The 20,834-nt window shown below is 34.3% G+C and overlaps 2 protein-coding genes across 3 annotated transcripts; both read right to left on the reverse strand.

Annotated features, from left to right (window-relative positions):
• Positions 1-6,573: 6,573 nt before the first annotated feature.
• On the reverse strand, positions 6,574-11,082 carry LOC131973682 (DNA polymerase III subunit epsilon-like). Its single transcript, XM_059335737.1, has 3 exons — positions 10,853-11,082; positions 9,033-9,084; positions 6,574-7,265 (listed from the first exon to the last, which is right to left on the reverse strand). The coding sequence occupies exons 2-3, from the start codon at positions 9,082-9,084 to the stop codon at positions 6,730-6,732; spliced, it is 588 nt and encodes a 195-aa protein (XP_059191720.1). The 5' UTR covers positions 10,853-11,082; the 3' UTR covers positions 6,574-6,729.
• Positions 11,083-13,054: 1,972 nt separating this feature from the next.
• Positions 13,055-19,294, reverse strand: LOC131973704 (DNA polymerase III PolC-type-like). 2 transcript variants are annotated; one of them, XM_059335767.1, is made up of 3 exons: positions 19,027-19,294; positions 16,448-16,499; positions 13,055-13,747 (listed from the first exon to the last, which is right to left on the reverse strand). In XM_059335767.1, exons 2-3 carry the CDS (start codon positions 16,497-16,499, stop codon positions 13,212-13,214), a joined length of 588 nt encoding a protein of 195 aa, XP_059191750.1. In that variant the 5' UTR covers positions 19,027-19,294; the 3' UTR covers positions 13,055-13,211. The 2 variants fall into 2 exon arrangements, with proteins under 2 accessions (XP_059191750.1, XP_059191751.1); XM_059335768.1 differs by lacking the exon at positions 19,027-19,294 and adding an exon at positions 16,761-16,817.
• Between the last annotated feature and the right edge of the window lie 1,540 nt (positions 19,295-20,834).

Below are 20,834 nucleotides of genomic sequence, written 5' to 3' on the forward strand. Positions count from 1 at the left end.
AAACATCATAAATGATAAACATTTTTGGCATTTGTTTCCTATCCTGCAGCCACCAGGGGGCGCTCCAGATGTTTCGGTGTATTGTCTTTATATTCTCTTTATATATTATAGAGTCTGTGGTGCAGCTATGAGTCATTTAATGTCGACACAAAGTCCAAAACGCTGACTCACAGGAACTGTGTTTTAAAGGGACAGCGTCCTCTCTGCTCCTGTTGCTCCAGAGGGTTAAGACCCGCCTCCTCTGACAGGAAGTGATGTTGTGTGTGTTTGTGTGTGATAGTGACAGTGTGTCACAGGAAGAGGATCCTTGTTTGGTTGGTTGCTTGGTACAGACTATGAGACACTCCACCCTTTTATTAGCAAACTTTCATTTCCGAGGCAGAGAGTGTCAGAATAGAAACTGATAAAAACAGAAACTGAATCCTTTTCATCTCATCAGATAAAGACTCCAGCTGATGTTAACAGCTGAGCTTCAGACCGGCTGACTGAACAATCATGACATCGACCGAGGAAGAGTCCCACACCTTTATTTAGAAAGTAAACTAAACTGATTCTACTGCAAATTATGCACTCGTTTAAAGGTGATCGGAAATATAAATAAAAGACAATTTTAGTCACTTTAAGATGCATAGAACACAAAACTATCACTTTAACGTAAAATTCTTAGTAATGAAAGCAACAAGATGTTTTTACAGTTCACTAAGTTTTGTTTCTCAAAGCTAAATTTATTACATTAAAATATAAATAAATGTCATGATAAAGATGCACAACACTGACTTATTATCAAATACCTTCAACCTCAAATAAAGAGTTAATATAAATAAAAATAGTTTCCAAATATAAATCTTCAAGCTCAATAAAAAAATATATAAACATATAAATATTGTTAAAATATAACATGAGTTTCAAGCTCAATGAAAAAATAAATAATTTATATAAAAATATATAAATATTGCTAAAAATATCCATATTAGAACACTGACTGTAACTTTTGTGTTTTATTGACTTATATGTATGCATAAAATAATTGTTTTATATGTTTTTAATTGATTAAATTGTGACTCATTAGTATCAATAAGCAGACAAACAAACATAAAGTTATTCACCTAATCCAGTGGCCTCCAGGTCAAAGAAAACGAGAGTTTTGTTTACAGACATCTGCAAAATAATAAAGAGACATTAAAACATGAATTCATCACATCTGACATTTATTAAAAAGAAAAGTGAATATTTTTAATTGTAACAGAGTATTTTACTTAACTGGACTGATACTAATTTCTATTTTAATTAACAGGCTTATACTATAGGTTTATTTCTTACATTTTTAATCCATAAAACGTGAAACAGCCAATTTCACATGTTCACAAAAAGCTTTTATTGGACCACCAAACGTCCAAATCAGCAGCATATAAAGTGATTAAAATGACCTCAACTTTCAAAGAAAAGTAAAGATTTTTTACTTCTTTACTTGGTCTTATATTAGAGGTTTATTTATTATACATTTATTAATCTATAAAAGTGAAACTGTCAATTTCACATGTTCACAAAAAGCTTTTGTTGAACCAACAACCATTCAAATGATAAAAATGAAAATTAGAATTTAATTGAACAGATAAAAATAACACATCCACATGTTTAAAAAGCATTTTTGCTTGAAAATCCCAAAAAATTAAAATGCATTTATTTATAGATTTTTAAAAATTATTTTAATAACTTATTACTTTGCATATTCTGATTATTAATGTAACATACTAAACATAATTATAATACATCTAATAATAAATTATAATATATATGTATATTATGAGCTGTCCAGCAGTATATAAAGTGATTAAAATAGGTTAAACTTACATTAATCTTAAATTCACATGTTCACAAAAAGTTTTTGTTGAACCACCAACCATCCAAATTATAAAAATGAACATTTGAATTAAATTAAACAGAGAAAAGCAACAAATCCACATGTTTAAAAAGCATTTTTGCTTGAAAATCCCCAAAAAATTAAAATGCATTCATTTAAAGATTTTAAAAAATCTATTTTAATAACTTATTACTCTGCATATTCTGATCATTAATGCAACATAATAAACTAATAAATAATAACATATATTCATATAATAAGCTATCCAGCAGTATATAAAGTGATTAAAATAGGTTAAACTTACATTCAGCTTAAATTCACATGTTCACAAAAAGTTTTTGTTGAACCACCAACCATCCAAAATATAAAAATGAACATTTGAATTAAATTAAACAGAGAAAAGCAACAAATCCACATGTTTAAAAAGCATTTTTGCTTGAAAATCCCAACAATTAAAATGTATTTATTTATAGATTTAAAAAAAATATTTTAATAACTTATCATGTTGCATATTCTGATCATTAATGCAACATAATAAACTAATAAATAATAACATATATTCATATTATAAGCTATCCAGCAGTATATAAAGTGATTAAAATAGGTTAAACTTACATTCAGCTTAAATTCAGATAGTTTAACTTTTCCTTGAGTATTTCTACAGAAAGTTACTGATACTTTTACTGCAGTAAAATACTCTAAAAGTGAATAATCGTGGAGCGGAGACTCACCGTGGGCAGGTGGAGTGTGTCAGCTGAGCTGTGACAGATTCAGCGGTGATGAGCTCAGTTTGTCTGTCAGGAGGAGCCAACAGGTGACACATCACAACTAGCTCTACTTTCACTTAACTGGAAAGGAAACTCTGTGTGTGTGTGTGTGTGTGTGTGTGTGTGTGTGTGTGTGTGTGTGTGTGTGTATATGTATGTTGGGTTTCTTTGGTGGTGAATCAGCTTCCTGCTCGGTAATATTCTGCCCTGTTTGTTCTCATGTCGACGAGCTCTCGGTGACAAAACAAAAGGTGTTTGTGTGAAGAGACTCTCCCGGTTCAGCTGCTCGGTTAGTTTCGGTTTGATCCGGAAAGGCTGCGGACAACTCTTATAAAACTCTTATAAAACTTTTAGTAAAAAGAAACAACTATAAATGGAGGAGCGAAATTACCGGAAATAATAAATGATAAATACATAATTAAATATAATGCGATTTTTAAACTAAATAAAAATTATTAATGTAAATATATATCACATAAATATTGCACGATTTGTATACAAGCTAAACAAGTTCAGAAATATATTTTAAAAAATTAACTTTAAATGGAATAGCGAAATTACCGGAAATAATAAATGATAAATAATAGATTAAATATAATGCAATTTTGAAAAAAAAAAATATTTATTTAACATGACCTCAATAAAATAATTCATACAAACATATATCATATAAATATTGGACAATTTGTATTTAACCTATACAAGTTCAGAAATATAGTTTAAAAAATTAACTATAAATGGAAGAGCAAAATTACCGGAAATAATAAATAAAAAATTACCGGAAATAATAAATTCTAAATACATAATTAAATATAATGCAATTTTTTAAATAAATAAAAATAATTCATATAAATACATATCATATAAATATTGCACGATTTGTATATAACCTATACAAGTTCAGAAATACAGTTTAAAAAATTAACTATAAATGGAATAGCGAAATGACCGGAAATTATTAAATATAATGCAATTTTGAAAATAAATAAATATAGATTTATTTTACATAACCTCAATAAAGTAATTCATATAAATATATATCATATAAATATTGGACAATTTGTATATAACCTATACAAGTTTAGATATATAGTTTAAAAAAATTAACTATAAATGGAATAGCGAAATTACCGGAAATAATAAATGATAAATACATAATTAAATATAATGGAATTTTGAAAATAAATAAATTAATATATTTATTTTACATATAATTCCCGACTATTATTAAACATAACCTCAATAAAATAACTCACTGAGTTTGAATAGTTAAAAAAACAACTATAAATAGAATAGCGAAATTACCGGAAATAATGAAAAGTTAAATAATTAAATATAAAGCAATTCTGAAAATAAATAAATAGATTTATTTAACAATTATTAAATATAACCTCAATAAACTAATTCATATAAAACATTCAAAGGCTGTTGTTAAAAAGGTGTATATTATAACAATGTCTTATCAAATATTAACCTTCAACCTCAATGAAAAAAAGAAATATATTTTTTTAAATATTTTTGATTAAATATAATGCCATTTTGAAAATAAATAAATAAATAAATAAGGATTTATTTAACATATAATTCCGACTATTATTACATATCACCTCAATAAAATAATTTATATAAAAATATTCAAAGGCAAAGGTGCATATTATAATAATGACTTTTCAAATATTAACCTTCAACCTAAAACATTTTTAAAAAATATATTTTATTATATAACATATAAATAAATATTTGACAACTTATATAAAACTTATACAAGTTTAAAAATATAGTTTAAAAAATAAACTATAAATAGAATCACAGAATTACCAGAAATAATAAATAGTTAAATAATTAAATACAATGCAATTTTGAAAATAAATAAATATTTATTTGACATATAATTACCGACTGTTATTAAATATAACCTCAAGAAAATAATTCATATAAAAAAAATTCAAAGGTGTTTGTTAAAAATGTGTATGTAATATCAATGACTTATCATTTATTAAAAATAAAAGTATATATAATAGATAAAATAAATTTTTAATAAAATATAAAAAAAAGTATTATAAAAAATATAAATAAATGTTGGACTACCTATATATACAACTTATACAAGTTTAGAAATATAGTTTAAAAAATAAACTATGAATAGAATAGAGAAATTACCGGAAAAAAATACAAAATTAAATTAATAAATATAATGCAGTTTTGAAAATAAATGTATACTTATTATTTAATTTCTCACTTTCTTGCCAAATATAACATCAATGAAATAATTAATATAAAAATATTCAAAGCATGTTGTTAAAAAAGGTGCATATTATAACAATGACTAATCAAATATTCACCTTCAACCTCAATGAAAATGTATATAATCATATACATAAATATAATGTAAATATAATAACATTATAGTAAATTTAAGTTCAAAGAAAAAAATAAGATAAAAATATTGTTAAAAATGTAAAATATAATCCTGATTTATGAAATATTAAAATTGTTGAATATGAACCTTCTATAATTTAAACATCTGAAATATTTTAAGCAATTATTGTGAGAAAGATGAATACTGATGATTATTATAACACTGACCTAATACTGTAAATAAATAAATATTACATAGTTTAATTGTTATGGCGTAAAAAGTTATGTATACTTATATATATGTGTGAGTTTTGGTGTGTAACAATCATAACGTATTTCCAATCACAAGAAACTTTATCAACCTTTCATTTAATTTTTTTCTGAACATTTAAAATATCTGTGTGACGAGCTCTCCCCCTTAGTTACTGTTGCTATGCCCGTCAAGCTTCCACGCCCGTTAGCAGCCATGGAGGGAACCGACGATGTTTTAGTGAGTGTTTTTGGAATAATACCTCCGAAAGTTAGGCTGCCCATTCACAAAATGCTACAAAGATTAAAATAAAACAAGTTCACAATGTCCTGTTGGGACGTTATGTTTAACATTGATATACAGAACAGGGCTGTACATTAACTGTTTTTGCTTATAGCACTGGTGCTACAGAGGTTGATAGTTTCTCTATCATTGGTATGTAACTATAGTAACAAACACATCATCATATGTCATTGTTGCCCAGATGGCTAATAATCCACAGCACAGACTGATGTAACATGTGCTACATGCTATAATCTGTATTTTACTGGACTGTGACTTATTGTGAAGGACTGAATAAATGCGGAGCCGGACACAATATATAGTTTGAAAGATAAGAATTTAGACTCTAGTTTCACACCAGTAAATTAACTGGAAACATATTATGATCATCTATATGAGTAGTTAATGTGAAATTTTGATAGAATGTTAGCCAATAGCCGGCCAATGAGGGGTTCAGTGACGCTAACTAGCTGTATTATGTTAAACTTCTAGCAACATTGCTAGCTAGCTAAGCATGCAGTGTCATTAAAATTTGCTTTGTTGGACTAGTTCTGCACTAGTAGTGGTAAGAATACTAGTGGACAGGAACCATAACTGTTAAATCCGGTTTGGGTTATCCCATCTGACAGCTAGACAATCATTAGTTAGCTCATGTTTTCTAGCTAGCAGCTAAACTTGGAGCAGACATATGTGTGTGTTGATCTTTGAGATATTAAGTTGGGAGTGGGCTCTCCCACACGGTTTAATCCAAAGCCAGCAGCGCTCCTCTTGTTTTTTGCGTTTTGGAAAAGGGGAAAAATCGACTCCTCCCTCAAAACTGTGAGGGTACCTGCTGTCAGACCGGTTCACCTTGTTGCTCAGAGCTCAAAGCTTGACGGACCTTCTTCTCTTAGTAACGGTTGCCAAAGTATGACGGGGGGAGGAGTTTTGCAAACGGTCATTTTTGACTACTTGTAGGTCTGATTAAAATATTTATACAATTCAGTTTGCCCGCCACGACCGAGTGTGGATAAGTGGTTAAGGAAAATGAATGAATGAATTAATGAATGAATGAGTAACTAGTCAGAATTCAATTTTATATATAATATATTGTTTACACAAAAATCTTGAATTAACATTTTAACAAGTCAATATGACATTTTGACGACTGATTGTTTAAAATGTCCAACTACAGGGAACATAATTAGAAGAAAAATAAAAACTTAAGGTTTTTAAAATAGATTGGATGTTAAGGTCGCTCTTGAGATGTTGCTTTCTTCTGGACTCCAGGAGTTGAAGAGCTCCTGCAGCATGGAGGCGTCCTCCACGGCGTTATGGGCGTCGTAGCTCCTTGCCAGGAAGTGGTCGACCAGATACTTCTGGGAGTACCTGCCCAGGTTAGGGAAGAGGTTCTTGCTCAGCGGGATGGTGTCCACAAACCCGGTCACCACCTGGCGGAACTCCTGCAGCAGCGAGAGCTCCCGAATCACTCTGGAGATCACCGGGGCGTCGAACCCGCGGGCATTGTGGGCAACCAGCAGCACCGGGGTGTGGAAGGAGCGCAGGAAGTCCAGGAAGGAGGTGACGGCGTCATCGAGCGGGACGGTGGCCAAGGGACTCCCGTTGAGCAGCAGGCGGTTGTTACTGGCGGTGAAGCCTGTTACCTCTGAGGCTTCCCTATCGATCCGCCGGCGGGGGACAATGTAGGCGTTAAAGACCCTCGACCCAGACACCGCCGACAGCTGGATGATGTCACACACCGCAGTGTCTGAAAGAAGAAGATGATTTAACCCTCTGAAACTGGGACAAATATATAAAATCTATATAAATCTATATAAGTCCTGCAGCTCTATGGAATCAACACAATCATGGCTGGAAGTGGGAAGAACTCAAACATGTCTTTGTGCAGAATAACACAGTAAGAATGACAGAAATCATAAATAAAAATGTAATCTACACAGCCTAAACAACACTTTTCCAAGTGCCCACACACAAATGTTGTAAAAAACAGTTTTCTCCACATATTGAAGTATTGTCATGTTTCCAGCCTCTCCTGTCCTCTCCTCTCAGCTCTGTGTAAACAGCCTCTCCTGTCCTCTCCTCTCAGCTCTGTGTAAACAGCCTCTCCTGTCCTCTCCCCTCTGCTCTGTGTAAACAGCCTCTCCTGTCCTCTCCCCTCTGCTCTGTGTAAACAGCCTCTCCTGTCCTCTCCTCTCTGCTCTGTGTAAACAGCCTCTCCTGTCCTCTCCTCTCTGCTCTGTGTAAACAGCCTCTCCTGTCCTCTCCTCTCAGCTCTGTGTAAACAGATTCTCAGTGAATATTTGTCACGTGACCGTTGGTCTCAGCAGAATCAATCATGTCTTCAGTGTCTCTGAGGAGAATTTAATGTTTTTAACAGGATCTGGTTCGTGCAAACGCTTTTTTCTAAATGACACATGGAGAATAAAGAGATTCTGACACAAATATCAACATTTCAACACAAGTTTTGGTCACTTTTTATAACTGATGATCTGTTTAAGGACCGTTTTTACTTTTTTTTTCTGGATCCCTTGCAATTTGCCTACCAGCCCCATTTAGGAGTCGACGATGCTGTCATCTACCTGCTGCAACGAGCCCATATGCATCTGGATGGTGGAGGAGGCACTGTGAGGATCACATTCTTTGATTTCTCCAGTGCTTTCAACACCATTCAACCTCTGCTATTGGGTGAGAAGCTGCGGGGGATGGGTGTCGACGACTCTAGGATCTCCTGGATTACTGACTACCTGACAGGCAGGCCACAGTTTGTCCGTCTGGGCAGTGTCCTGTCTGATGTGGTGGTCAGTGATACAGGAGCTCCGCAGGGAACTGTGCTTTCTCCCTTCCTCTTCACCTTATACACCACTGACTTTCAGTACAACTCTGAGTCATGTCACCTGCAGAAGTTTTCTGACGACTCAGCTGTTGTCGGGTGTATAAGAGAGGGAGAGGAGGGTGAGTACAGGACACTGGTGGACAGATTTGTAGAGTGGTCCGAACAGAATCACCTGAAGCTGAACGTCAACAAGACCAGAGAGATGGTGATTGACTTCAGGAGGAAGAAGATGCTTCCACAGCCACTTCTGATCAGGGGGGAGGTGGTGGAGGACTACAAATACCTCGGAGTGGTGATCGGCAACAGACTGGACTGGAAATCTAACATTTTTTATTGTATTTTTATATTTTATTGCTTGAAGTATGCCTAGGTTGTTCTTTTTATTTAATTGTGTTGTCATTGTCTCTGTGTGTAATGCTGCTGCTACGCTGTAATTTCCCAGCTTGGGATAAATAAAGTATATCTATCTATCTATCTATCTATCTATAAACGGCAAATTTTTGGCCTTTTTTTCCTATCCTGCAGCCACCAGGGGGCGCACCCGATTGTTTTGGTGTATTGTCTGTGGTGAAGCTGTGAGTCATTTAATGTCGACACAAAGTCCAAAACACTGACTCACAGAACTGTGTTTTAAAGTGACACTCCACCCTTTTATTACAAACAAACATAAAGTGATGTTACCTAATCCAGTGGTCTCCAGGTCGAAGAAAACAAGCGTTTTGATTACAGACATCTGCAAGAAAATAAAGAGACATTAAAACATGAATTCATCTGACAGTCACATCTGACATTTATTCAAAGTTTTTGTTGGACCACCAAAACGTCCAGGTGACAAAAAAATGAACATTTGAAAGGCATTCTTGCTTGAAAATCATAAAAATTAAAATGTATTTATTTATAGATTTAAAAAATACCTGTGGGGTGGACATGGAAGTTGTACCAAGTTACAAGTATCTAGGTGTATACCTGGATAATAAGTCGGACTGGTCCCTAAACACAGACACTCTCTACAAAAAGGGGCAGAGCCGCCTCTTTTCTTAAGGTTCTTAAGGAAGCTCAGATCTCTGGACATGTGTAGTAAGATGCTGCAGATGTTTTATCAGTGTGTGGTAGTAGTGTGTTTATGCTGCAGTCTGCTGGGGAGGCAGCATCACACACAGAGATGAAGGCGGTTGGACAGACTGGTCTAAAGAGCTGGTTCTGTGGTTGGAGCCAGGTTGGACACTCACATAACACTGGATATTATCAAGAATGTTTGAAGAAGAATAAGAATAGATGTAAAAATGACCAAAAAAGACACAAAATGACCAAAAATAGATGTAAAGATGGCCAAAAAAGGACACAAAATAACCAAAAATAGATGTAAAAATGACAAAAAAGACACAAAACGACCAAAAATAGATGCAAAAATGGCCCAAAAAGGACACAAAATTATCGAAATAGACACAAAATGACCAAAAATAGATGTAAAAATGACAAAAAAGACACAAAATAACCAAAAATAGATGTAGAAATGACAAAAAAGACACAAAATTATCGAAGTAGACACAAATTGGACTGGTCTAAAGAGCTGGTTCTGTGGTTGGAGCCAGGTTGGACACACTGGAGGAGGTGGTGGAGAGATGACCTGTCAACATGTTCCAGGCCATCCTGAAATACCCAGATCATCTGCTACACAAAACCTTTATGGACCAAAAAAAACAGCAGTGGACGGCTCCTCTCTCTCTGAGATACACAAGATCCTTCTCTCCTACAGACATCAGGCTGTCTCATTCTAACAGAGATTCTACCAGACTAACTGAATTTACCCTCGGGGAGAAATAAAGTAATCTCGATTTGATTATTGTCAATAAACCTAGGAAACCTGCACATCCTCTGAATGCTCCAGGTCTCTAGTTTGTGGTTGAAAAGTTTCATGATTTAATACACTGAGGTCCAGACTCAAGAAATGCCCTCACTGCAGTGAACTGGCTATTACTAATGACTAACATCATCCCACATGAAGAAAACTGGACTCATTGAATCCACAAGAGTCTCAGCTTTCCAGTCATACTCAGTTTATTTAATTCAAAGCTTGTTTAGGGACCTCAATATGCACAAATATTCACATACAGTAGGCTGAAATAGCAAATTTGTACTACATGAGAAAAACTGTGTTTTGCCTTAAACTGCATATTACACTATTTTATACAGTCTATGGTTAGACTTATGATTGAAAGACATTTTTATATTAAGATAGCATGACGTCATAGGTCACATGACCGCTTTGAAACTTGCCAAAATTGCCGAGCTTTCCGTTATTTCGAAACCTCCCGACATGATATCCTGACCCTCTGAGCCCGCTACTCCCAACACTCAGGAGTTAAAATAGGCTACAATTACACTCAGCATGAATTCACATATTTTAACTTTTCTTTGAATATCTCTACAGATTGGTGCTGATACTTTTACTGCAGTAAAATATGATAATAGGTCAGATAAAGAGCGGAGCAGAGACTCACCGTGGGCAGGTCGTGGTGTGTGTCAGCTGGTCTGTGGTGGTCAGAGAGGAGGAGCCAACAGGTGACGCTCACCTGGTCACAACATGGTCACAACTAGCTCTACTTTCATTTACCTGCAAAAGAAACTCGCTGTGGGTTTTCTTCTCGTACCTTCTGTAATATTCTGCCCTGTTTGTTCTCATGTCGACGAGCTCTCGGTGACAAAACAAAAGGTTTGTTTGTGTGTAGAAACTCCCCCGGTTCAGCTGCTCGGTTAGTTTCGGTTTCATTCGGCGGAGGACGGAAAAGCTGCGGACAACTATTATAAAACTCTTATAAATTGTATTTTAAGTTTAAAAATATAGTAAAAACAAACAAACAAACACAAAACAATAAATAGAATAGCGAAATTAAAATAATTGAAAAAAAATTGAAATAAATAATTAAATACAATGCAATTTTGAAAATAAATAAATATTTATTTGACATATAATTACCGACTGTTATTAAATATAACCTCAAGAAAATAATTCATATAAAAAAATTCAAAGGTGTTTGTTAAAAATGTGTATGTAATATCAATGAATTATCAATTATTAAACTTCAACCTCAATGAAAAGGAAAAAAAATGTATTATAAAAAATATAAATAAATGTTGGAGTACCTATATATACAACTTATACAAGTTTAGAAATATAGTTTAAAAAATAAACTATGAATAGAATAGAGAAATTACCGGAAGAAAAATACTAAATTAAATTAATAAATATAATGCAGTTTTGAAAATAAATGTATACTTATTATTTAATTTCTCACTGTTTTGTCAAATATAACATCAATGAAATATTATAACAATGACTTATCAAATATTCACCTTCGACCTCAATGAATGATGATGTGTGGGAGTTTTGGTGTGTAACAATCATAATTTATTTCCATTTACAAGAAACTTTATCAACCAGTCATTTAATTTTCTTCCGAACATTGAAAATATCTGTGTGACGAGCCCTTTATCATTTAATAAAAACAGGTTCATAATGTCCTGTTGGAACGTTATGTTTAACATTGATATATACAGTAGTGTATATATATATATATATATATATATATATATATATATATATATATATATACTGTACATTAAATGTTTTTGCTTATAGCACTGGTGCTACAGAGGTTGATAGTTTCTCTATCATTGGTATGTAACTATAGTAAGAAACATATGTCATTGTTGCCCAGATGGTAAATAATCCTCAGCACAGACTGATGTAGCATGTGCTACATGCTATATCTGTATTTTACTGGACTGTGACTTATTGTGAAGGACTGAACAAATGCAGAGCCGGACCGAGTTGGTTGTTAACGATAGTGGATAATGTTGATATTTATTTGGCTTAACCAGAAACGATCAGCAGCTCCATTAGCCGACTCTAGTAAACCCGAGGCTAACGTACACAGTGTATTGTTTGAAAGATAAGAATTTAGACTTCAGTTTCACACCACTAAATTAACTGGAAACATAACATGATTATTTATATTAGTAGTTAATGTGAAATTTTGATAGAATGTTAGCCAATAGCCGGCCAATGTGGGGTTCAGTGACGCTAGCTATTAGCACTGGAAAGCCCTGTATTATGTTAAACTCCTAGCAACATTGCTAGCTAGCTAAGCATGCTAATTTTACAGACGGTGTCATTAAAATTTGCTTTGTTGGACTAGTTCTGCACTAGTAGTGGTAAGAATACTAGTGGACAGGAACCATAACTATCCGGTTTGGGTTATCTCATCTGACAGCTAGACAATCATTAGTTAGCTCATGTTTTCTAGCTAGCAGCTAAACTTGGAGCAGACATATGTGTGTGTTGATCTTTGAGATATTAAGTTGGGAGTGGGCTCTCCCACACGGTTTAATCCACAGCCAGCAACGCTCCTCTTGTTTTTTGAGTTTTTGGAAAAGGGGAAAAAACGACTCCTCCCTCTAAACTGTGAGGGTACCTGCTGTCAGACCGGTTCACCTTGTTGCTCAGAGCTCAAAGCTTGACGGACCTTCTTCTCTTAGTAACGGTTGCCAAAGTATGATTGGACGAGGCGCATTCAGGGGAGGAGTTTGCAAACGGTCATTTTTGACTACTTGTAAGTCTGATTAAAATATTTATACAATTCAGTTTGCCCGCCAAGACCAAGTGTGGATAAGTGGTTAAGGATAATGAATGAATGAATGAGTAACTAGTCAGAATTACATTTTATATATAATATATTGTTTACACAAAAATCTTGAATTAACATTTTAACAAGTCAATATGACATTTTGACGACTGATTGTTTAAAATGTCCAACTACAGGGAACATAATTAGAAGAAAAATAAAAACTTTAAGGTTTTTAAAATTGATCGGGTGTTAAGGTTGCTGTTGAGATGTTGCTTTCATCTGGACTCCAGGAGTTGAAGAGCTCCTGCAGCATGGAGGTGTCCTTCACGGCGTTATGGGCGTCGTAGCTCGTTGCCAGGAAGTGCTTGACCAGATGCTCCTGGGAGTACCTGCCCAGGTTAGGGAAGAGGTTCTTGCTCAGCACGAAGGTGTCCACAAACCCGGTCACCACCTGGCGGAACTCCTCCAGCAGCGAGAGCTCCCGAATCACTCTGGAGATCAACGGGGCATCGAACCTGTGGGCGTTGTGGGCAACCAGCAGCACCGGGGTGTGGAAGGAGCGCAGGAAGTCCAGGAAGGTGGTGACGGCCTCATCGAGCGGGACGGTGTCCATGGGACTCCCGTTGAGCAGCAGTTGGTTGTCAATGAAGGTCAAGCCTGTTACACCTGAGGCTCGCTTATCGATCTGCCGGCGGGGGAGGATGTACTTGTTAAAGTCCTTTGACCCAGACACCGCCGACAGCTGGATGATGTCACACACCGCAGTGTCTGAAAGAAGAAGAAGATTTAACCCTCTGAAACTGGGACAAATATATAAAATCTATATAAATCTATATAAGTCCTGCAGCTCTATGGAATCAACACAATCATGGCTAGAAGTGGGAAGAACTCAAACATGTCTTTAGACAGTAAGAATGACAGAAATCATAAATGAAAATGTAATCTAGCATTGGCGTAGCCACGGGTGTGCCGGTGCCACCCACAGAGGCAGCTGGCACACCCAAAAAAATTGCCGTCAGATGATGCGTTGCGATACCTGGGCAGGTGTGAACTCATCAGGAGTGATTCTGATTTGCGCTCCTTGTGGATTATGATCCTTGACAGACAGCTGGCCGAACTGAACAACCGGTTTTAGAGTGACGTTATGGTTCCGTGCATGAGTAAGTGCATGAATGTTATATTTCACTATGTTCATCTCATTGGGCACGCAATGTCTGTGTGTGTGTTGTGTTTTTGCGGTGTGCTTTTCCTATTCTTTTGTTATGCTGGGCTTACACCAAACGATTTCCCCGTTCCCAGACTAAAAACTGAAAGTCTTTAGTAAATCTAGGAGTTTTACTGGAGTCACGGCGCTCCCGTCATCTCCATGGTTAAGTGTAAGGTAGTAATCTGCTCTGTTTCATATCAGTCTGTTCCTAGTCTTGGGTTTGGCGCAAGTCTCAGTGATGTAACACAATCAACAACCAATATATGAGCGGGGAAAAGGTCCCCGGTTCCAGACCGGCCAGTAAAACCACTTCCACAGGAAAAAGGAACATCACAATAATGTTATTAAGCTCAGTCCTCAATACAAATATAGTGATGTCATATATTTACGGCCACAAGCGGGATTTTGGGGGCGCTGTTTCTTAGTAAAGAGAACAGTAAGGAGACCCAGTAAAAATGTATAAATAAATGTAGGCCTATACATAAATAAGTAATAAATAATCGATAATTAATGTATGATTAACTAAATGAGAGTTGAAAGAGCTGATATATATAAATATTCAATTAAACACATAATTAAATAGGGCATAAATGTATATCATGAATTCATTTATAAATTTTCCTTTCCTTTATTCTTCCTTATATGTATTTTGTTTACTGTAAAATAGTCAACTTTTCATGTCAGAAAAACAGAAACCCTTTTTCAGCTTTGTGAGGGGCATTTTGTGGCGTCTATTCATCTTTTTATTGTTTTTGTTTTTTTCAACACAAACCACTGAGTCACACACTAGAGCAGCTGGAGCCAAAAGCTGCTTCTCCTCCATTTAGTCAATTTTTACTTAGAGCATGATGAGGAAAAAAATGCATGGTAGGTAAAAAATGCTAAAAGAATCTAGTTGTAGTCTTGAAAATAGTGACCCTGAAAGATTGACAGTCTTTGTAGAATCTCAGTGTGAGACTAGGCTGGGACTAAAAACTCTCAACACTTGTCTTTAGATGTGAGCAGGTGTGAGCTGATAGGCTTGCAGGAGTCTTTTCCAAATCTTTTCAAAGTCTTCTGGTGTATTGTTAGCATTATCGATTTATTTGAGAGCATGTCACAAGTGAATGTTTAGACCTGCTGTGAACTAACTGTTGACTATTACTGAAGAGAATGTGTGGATATGTTGTTGTTGTTGTGTTAATAATGTTGTATGCCAGAGACACATTCTTTTGAATGTTTGTGGAGGTGTAATGAATTTGGCACACCCAGTATTGCTGGTGCACACCCAATGTCTTTTTTTCTGGCTACGCCAGTGTAATCTACACAGCCTAAACAACAATTTTCCAAGTGCCCACACACAAATGTTGTAAAAAACAGTTTTCTCCACATATTGTACATATTGAAGTATTGTCATGTTTCCAGCCTCTCCTGTCCTGTCCTCTCCTCTCTGCTCTGTGTAAACGGCCTCTCCTCTCTGCTCTGTGTAAACAGCCTCTCCTGTCCTCTCCTCTCAGCTCTGTGTAAACGGCCTATCCTCTCAGCTCTGTGTAAACAGCCTCTCCTGTCCTCTCCTCTCAGCTCTGTGTAAACAGCCTCTCCTGTCCTCTCCTCTCAGCTCTGTGTAAACAGCCTCTCCTGTCCTCTCCTCTCAGCTCTGTGTAAACAGCCTCTCCTGTCCTCTCCTCTCCGCTCTGTGTAAACGGCCTCTCCTGTCCTCTCCTCTCTGCTCTGTGTAAACAGATTCTCAGTGAATATTTGTCACGTGACCGTTGGTCTCAGCAGAATCAATCATGTCTTCAGTGTCTCTGAGGAGAATTTAATGTTTTTAACAGGATCTGGTTCGTGCAAACGCTTTATTTTAAATGACACCTGGAGAATAAAGAGATTCTGACACAAATATCAACATTTTAACAAAAGTTTTGGTCACTTTTCATAACTGATGATCTGTTCAAGCACGTTTTCTTTCTTGGATAAACGGTACATTTTTGGCCTTTTTCCCTATCCTGCAGCCACCAGGGTGCGCACCTGATTGTTTTGGTGTATTGTCTTTATATTCAGTCTGTGGTGAAGCTGTGAGTCATTTAATGTTGACACAAAGTCCAAAACACTGACTCACAGAACTGTGTTTTTAAGGGACACTCCACCCTTTTATTAGCAAACTTTCATTCCTGAGGCAGAGAGACGCAGACGTGAGAATAGAAACTCGTATCATGACTCATGACTCATATTGTGACTTATTAGTATCAGTGAACAGACAAACAAACATAAAGTGATGTTACCTAATCCAGTGGTCTCCAGGTCGAAGAAAACGAGCGGTTTGATTACAGACATCTGCAAGAAAATAAAGAGACATTAAAACATGAATTTATCCAACAGTCACATCTGATTTTTATTAAAACAAGCTTTTGTTGAGTCACCAAATGTCCAAATGACAAAAATGAACATTGGAAAAGCATTTTTGCTCGAAAATCATAACAATTAAAATGTATTTATTCATAGATTTTTAAAATAATTTTAGTAACTAATTACTTTGCAGATTTTGATCATGAATGCAACATATAAATCAACTAATAAATAATAATATATATTTACCAGCAGTATATACAGTGATTAATTTAGTGTTCAAGGCCCAACACGTTCCGCACCATGTCTCGGCTCGATCCTTCCTCTTTGGAGTTCCCCTTTGTCTACTGGCTTGGCCCTGTCTCAATCACCTTATTACAAAATTTCTAACAATCAATCCGGTTACCACACGTTCTCTCCTACAGACATCAGGCTGTCTCATTCTAACAGAGATAACAGATTCAATGGACTTACCCTCAGGTTAAATAAAGTCATTTAGATTTTTTGATTTGATTATTGTCAATAAACCTAGGAAAGCTGCACATCCTCTGAATGCTCTATGTCTCTAGTTTGTGGTTGTAAAGTTTCATGAGGCTGTGAAAAGTGTGTAAAATGATCTGTTTCATTCTGAAGAGTCAGCTTTTTCAAAACCAGAATGGCTCAGTTCAAAATTTTGTTTCAAAACAAAACTTCTCATCTCTTCTCTGCACGTCCTCTGAATGCTCCAGGTCTCTAGTTGGTGGTTGTAAAGTTTCATGAGGCTGTGATTATCCTAGAGGTCACAGCAGCTCATTTTAAACACTGAGGTCCAAGAAATGCCCTCACTGCAATGAACTGGCTACTACTGATGACTAACATCATCCCACATGAAGAAACTGGACTCAATGAATCCACAAGAGTCTCAGCTTTCCACTGATACCCAGTTTATGTCATTCAAAGCTTGTTTAGGGACCCTAGGTTGCACAAATATTCACATACAGTAGGCTGAAATAGCAAATTTGTAGGCTACTACATGAGAAAAACTGTGTTTTTTTGCCTTAAACTGCATGTTAGTCTATTTTATACAGTCTATGGCAAAGATGGGCAACTTAAATGCTGCAGGGGGCCACAATTTTTCATAGACACTACCACAGGGCCACATATAGGACCGTGCACTTCACCAGATATGATGAAACTACAATTTTAAATATGTTTACAGTGCAGTAACTTAACATATTTCATGCTCAAATGCATGTAGAACAGTATAAATAGGAATAGAAAAGGTTTCAAGCAAATACAAAATAACAACTTACTGTGATTTCTTTTTTTTAGTGCAAGAACAGCAGACCAACATTAATTGCAGGAAGTAATTTTGTGCATTTTTACACTGCACTTTTAAGATTTCATGACCGCTTAATTTTCCGTTATTTCGAAACCTCTCGACATGATACCCTGACCCCCTGAGCCCACTACCCCCAACACTCAGGAGTTAAAATACAGTACAGGCCAAAAGTTTGGACACACCTTCTCATTCAATGTGTTTCCTTTATTTTCATGACTATTTACATTGTAGATTCATCAAAACTATTAATGAACACATGTGGAATTATGTACTTAGCTAACAAAAAAGTGTGAAATAACTGAAAACATGTCTTATATTCTAGTAAGCAAAGGGTGGTTACTTTGAGGAATCTAAAATACAAGACATGTTTTCAGTTATTTCACACTTTTTTGTTAAGTACATAATTCCATATGTGTTCATTCATAGTTTTGATGCCTTCAGTGAGAATCTACAATGTAAATAGTCATGAAAATAAAGAAAAACGCATTGAATGAGATGGGTGTGTCCAAACTTTTGGCCTGTACTGTAGGTTAAACTTACATTCAGCATGAATTCACATATTTTAACTTTTCTTTGAGCATCTCTACAGATTGGTGCTGATACTGTTCAGTGGCGGTTCTACACAGGGGCCTACAGGGGCCACTGCCCCTGTGAAGAAGCCCTTGGCCCCTGCTGTGGCCCCTGTGTCAAATTAATAATGAAATGATCAATTTAAAACGATGAATGACGGAACAATTCTTACCTATTTTTGGTTCAAACAATACCTCATTGTACACAAAAGGAACCCAGCATGTGTACACTGTACACTAGTTTAATTGTGCAATAAAAGCTTGTGTATTAAGAAAAAAAAGTCAAAAAAATAATTCTCACTGTACTGCACTTTCAAAATAAAATAAAAATGAATTGTGCACAAAACTGAGAAATTTCATTGTTGTACAAAAATAATTGTTATTGTTGGTAAGTCTCATTGTTTCAATCAGTGTATTTTTATCTTCCAAACATACTTAAATTTTATTTTTAAATAAGCTAAAATAAAGGTTTTGAATGCCTAAATACCATCTTTGCCGTTTTTTTAATGTGCCCCTCTGATTAAACACTGGCCCCCACAGTAAAACTGGTCTAGAACCGCCACTGATACTTTTACTGCAGTAAAATATGATAATAGGTCAGATAAAGAGCGGAGCAGAGACTCACCGTGGGCAGGTCGTGGTGTGTGTCAGCTGGTCTGTGGTGGTCAGAGAGTCGGAGAGGAGGTCACAACTAGCTCTACTTTCATTTACCTGCAAAAGAAACTCGCTGTGGGTTTTCTTCTCGTACCTGCTCGGTAACATTCTGCTCTGTTTGTTCTCATGTCGAGCAGCTCTCGGTGACAAAACAAAAGATGTTTGTGTGTAGAAACTCCCCCGGTTCAGCTGCTCGGTTAGTTTCGGTTTCAATTCTGCGGACAACTCATACAAAACTTATTTTAGTTTAAAAACATAGTAACATAGTACAAAAACAAGCTAGAAATAGAATAGCGAAATTACCGGAAATAATAAATAGTTGAATAATTAAATATAGGCTAATGCAATTTTGAAAATACATAAATAAATATTGATTTATTTAACATATAATTCCCGACGGTTATTAAATATAACCTCAATAAAATAACTCACTGAGTTTAAATATATATATTTTTTTAACTGGAAAATATAATGAATAGTTAAATAATTAAATATAAAGCACTTTTGAAAATAAATCAATAAATAGATTTATTTAACTATTATTAAATATAACCTCAATAAACTAATTCATATAAAACATATTCAAAGGCTATTGTTAAAAAGGTGTATATTATAACAATGGCTGATCAAATATTAACCTTCAACCAGAATGAAAAAAAATGTATATATTGATTATATAAAATATTAATAAATATTGGACAAATTATATAAAACTTTAGTTTTTTTATATAAGTTTAAAAATATAGTCTAAAAAATAAATTATAAATAGAATAGCGAAATTACCGGAAATAATAAATAGTTGAATAATTAAATATAGGCTAATGCAATTTTGAAAATACATAAATAAATAATGATTTATTTAACATATAATTCCCGACGGTTATTAAATATAACCTCAATAAAATAACTCACTGAGTTTAAATATTTATTTTTTTTAAACTGGAAAATATAATGAATAGTTAAATAATTAAATATAAAGCACTTTTGAAAATAAATCAAAAAATAGATTTATTTAACTATTATTAAATATAACCTCAATAAACTAATTCATATAAAAAATATTCAAAGGCTGTTGTTAAAAAGGTGTGTATTATAACAATGGCTGATCAAATATTAACCTTCAACCAGAATGAAAAAAATGTATATATTGATTATATAAAATATTCATAAATTTTGGACAAATTATATAAAACTTTATTTTTTTTATATAAGTTTAAAAATATAGTTTAAAAAATAAACTATAAATAGAATAGCGAAACTACCGGAAATAATAAATAGTTGAATAATTAAATATAGGCTAATGCAATTTTGAAAATACATAAATAAATACTGATTTATTTAACATATAATTCCCGACGGTTATTAAATATAACCTCAATAAAATAACTCACTGAGTTTAAATATATTTTTTTTTAACTGGAAAATACAATGAATAGTTAAATAATTAAATATAAAGCACTTTTGAAAATAAATCAATAAATAGATTTATTTAACTATTATTAAATATAACCTCAATAAACTAATTCATATAAAAAATATTCAAAGGCTGTTGTTAAAAAGGTGTATATTATAACAATGGCTGATCAAATATTAACCTTCAACCAGAATGAAAAAAAATGTATATATTGATTATATAAAATATTAATAAATATTGGACAAATTATATAAAACTTTAGTTTTTTTATATAAGTTTAAAAATATAGTCTAAAAAATAAATTATAAATAGAATAGCGAAATTACCGGAAATAATAAATAGTTGAATAATTAAATATAGGCTAA

The sequence above is a fragment of the Centropristis striata genome, chromosome 6 (assembly GCF_030273125.1).
Source record: "Centropristis striata isolate RG_2023a ecotype Rhode Island chromosome 6, C.striata_1.0, whole genome shotgun sequence".
Lineage (NCBI taxonomy): Eukaryota > Metazoa > Chordata > Actinopteri > Perciformes > Serranidae > Centropristis > Centropristis striata.

Coding starts and splice junctions, on each gene's coding strand:
- LOC131973682 (XM_059335737.1), bottom strand. CDS start 9,084: ATGTCTGTAATCAAAACGCTTGTTTTCTTCGACCTGGAGACCACTGGA. Junction 7,266..9,032: donor CCTGGAGACCACTGGATTAG/GTAACATCACTT, acceptor TTCTTCTTTCAG/ACACTGCGGTGTGTGACATC.
- LOC131973704 (XM_059335767.1), bottom strand. CDS start 16,499: ATGTCTGTAATCAAACCGCTCGTTTTCTTCGACCTGGAGACCACTGGA. Junction 13,748..16,447: donor CCTGGAGACCACTGGATTAG/GTAACATCACTT, acceptor TTCTTCTTTCAG/ACACTGCGGTGTGTGACATC.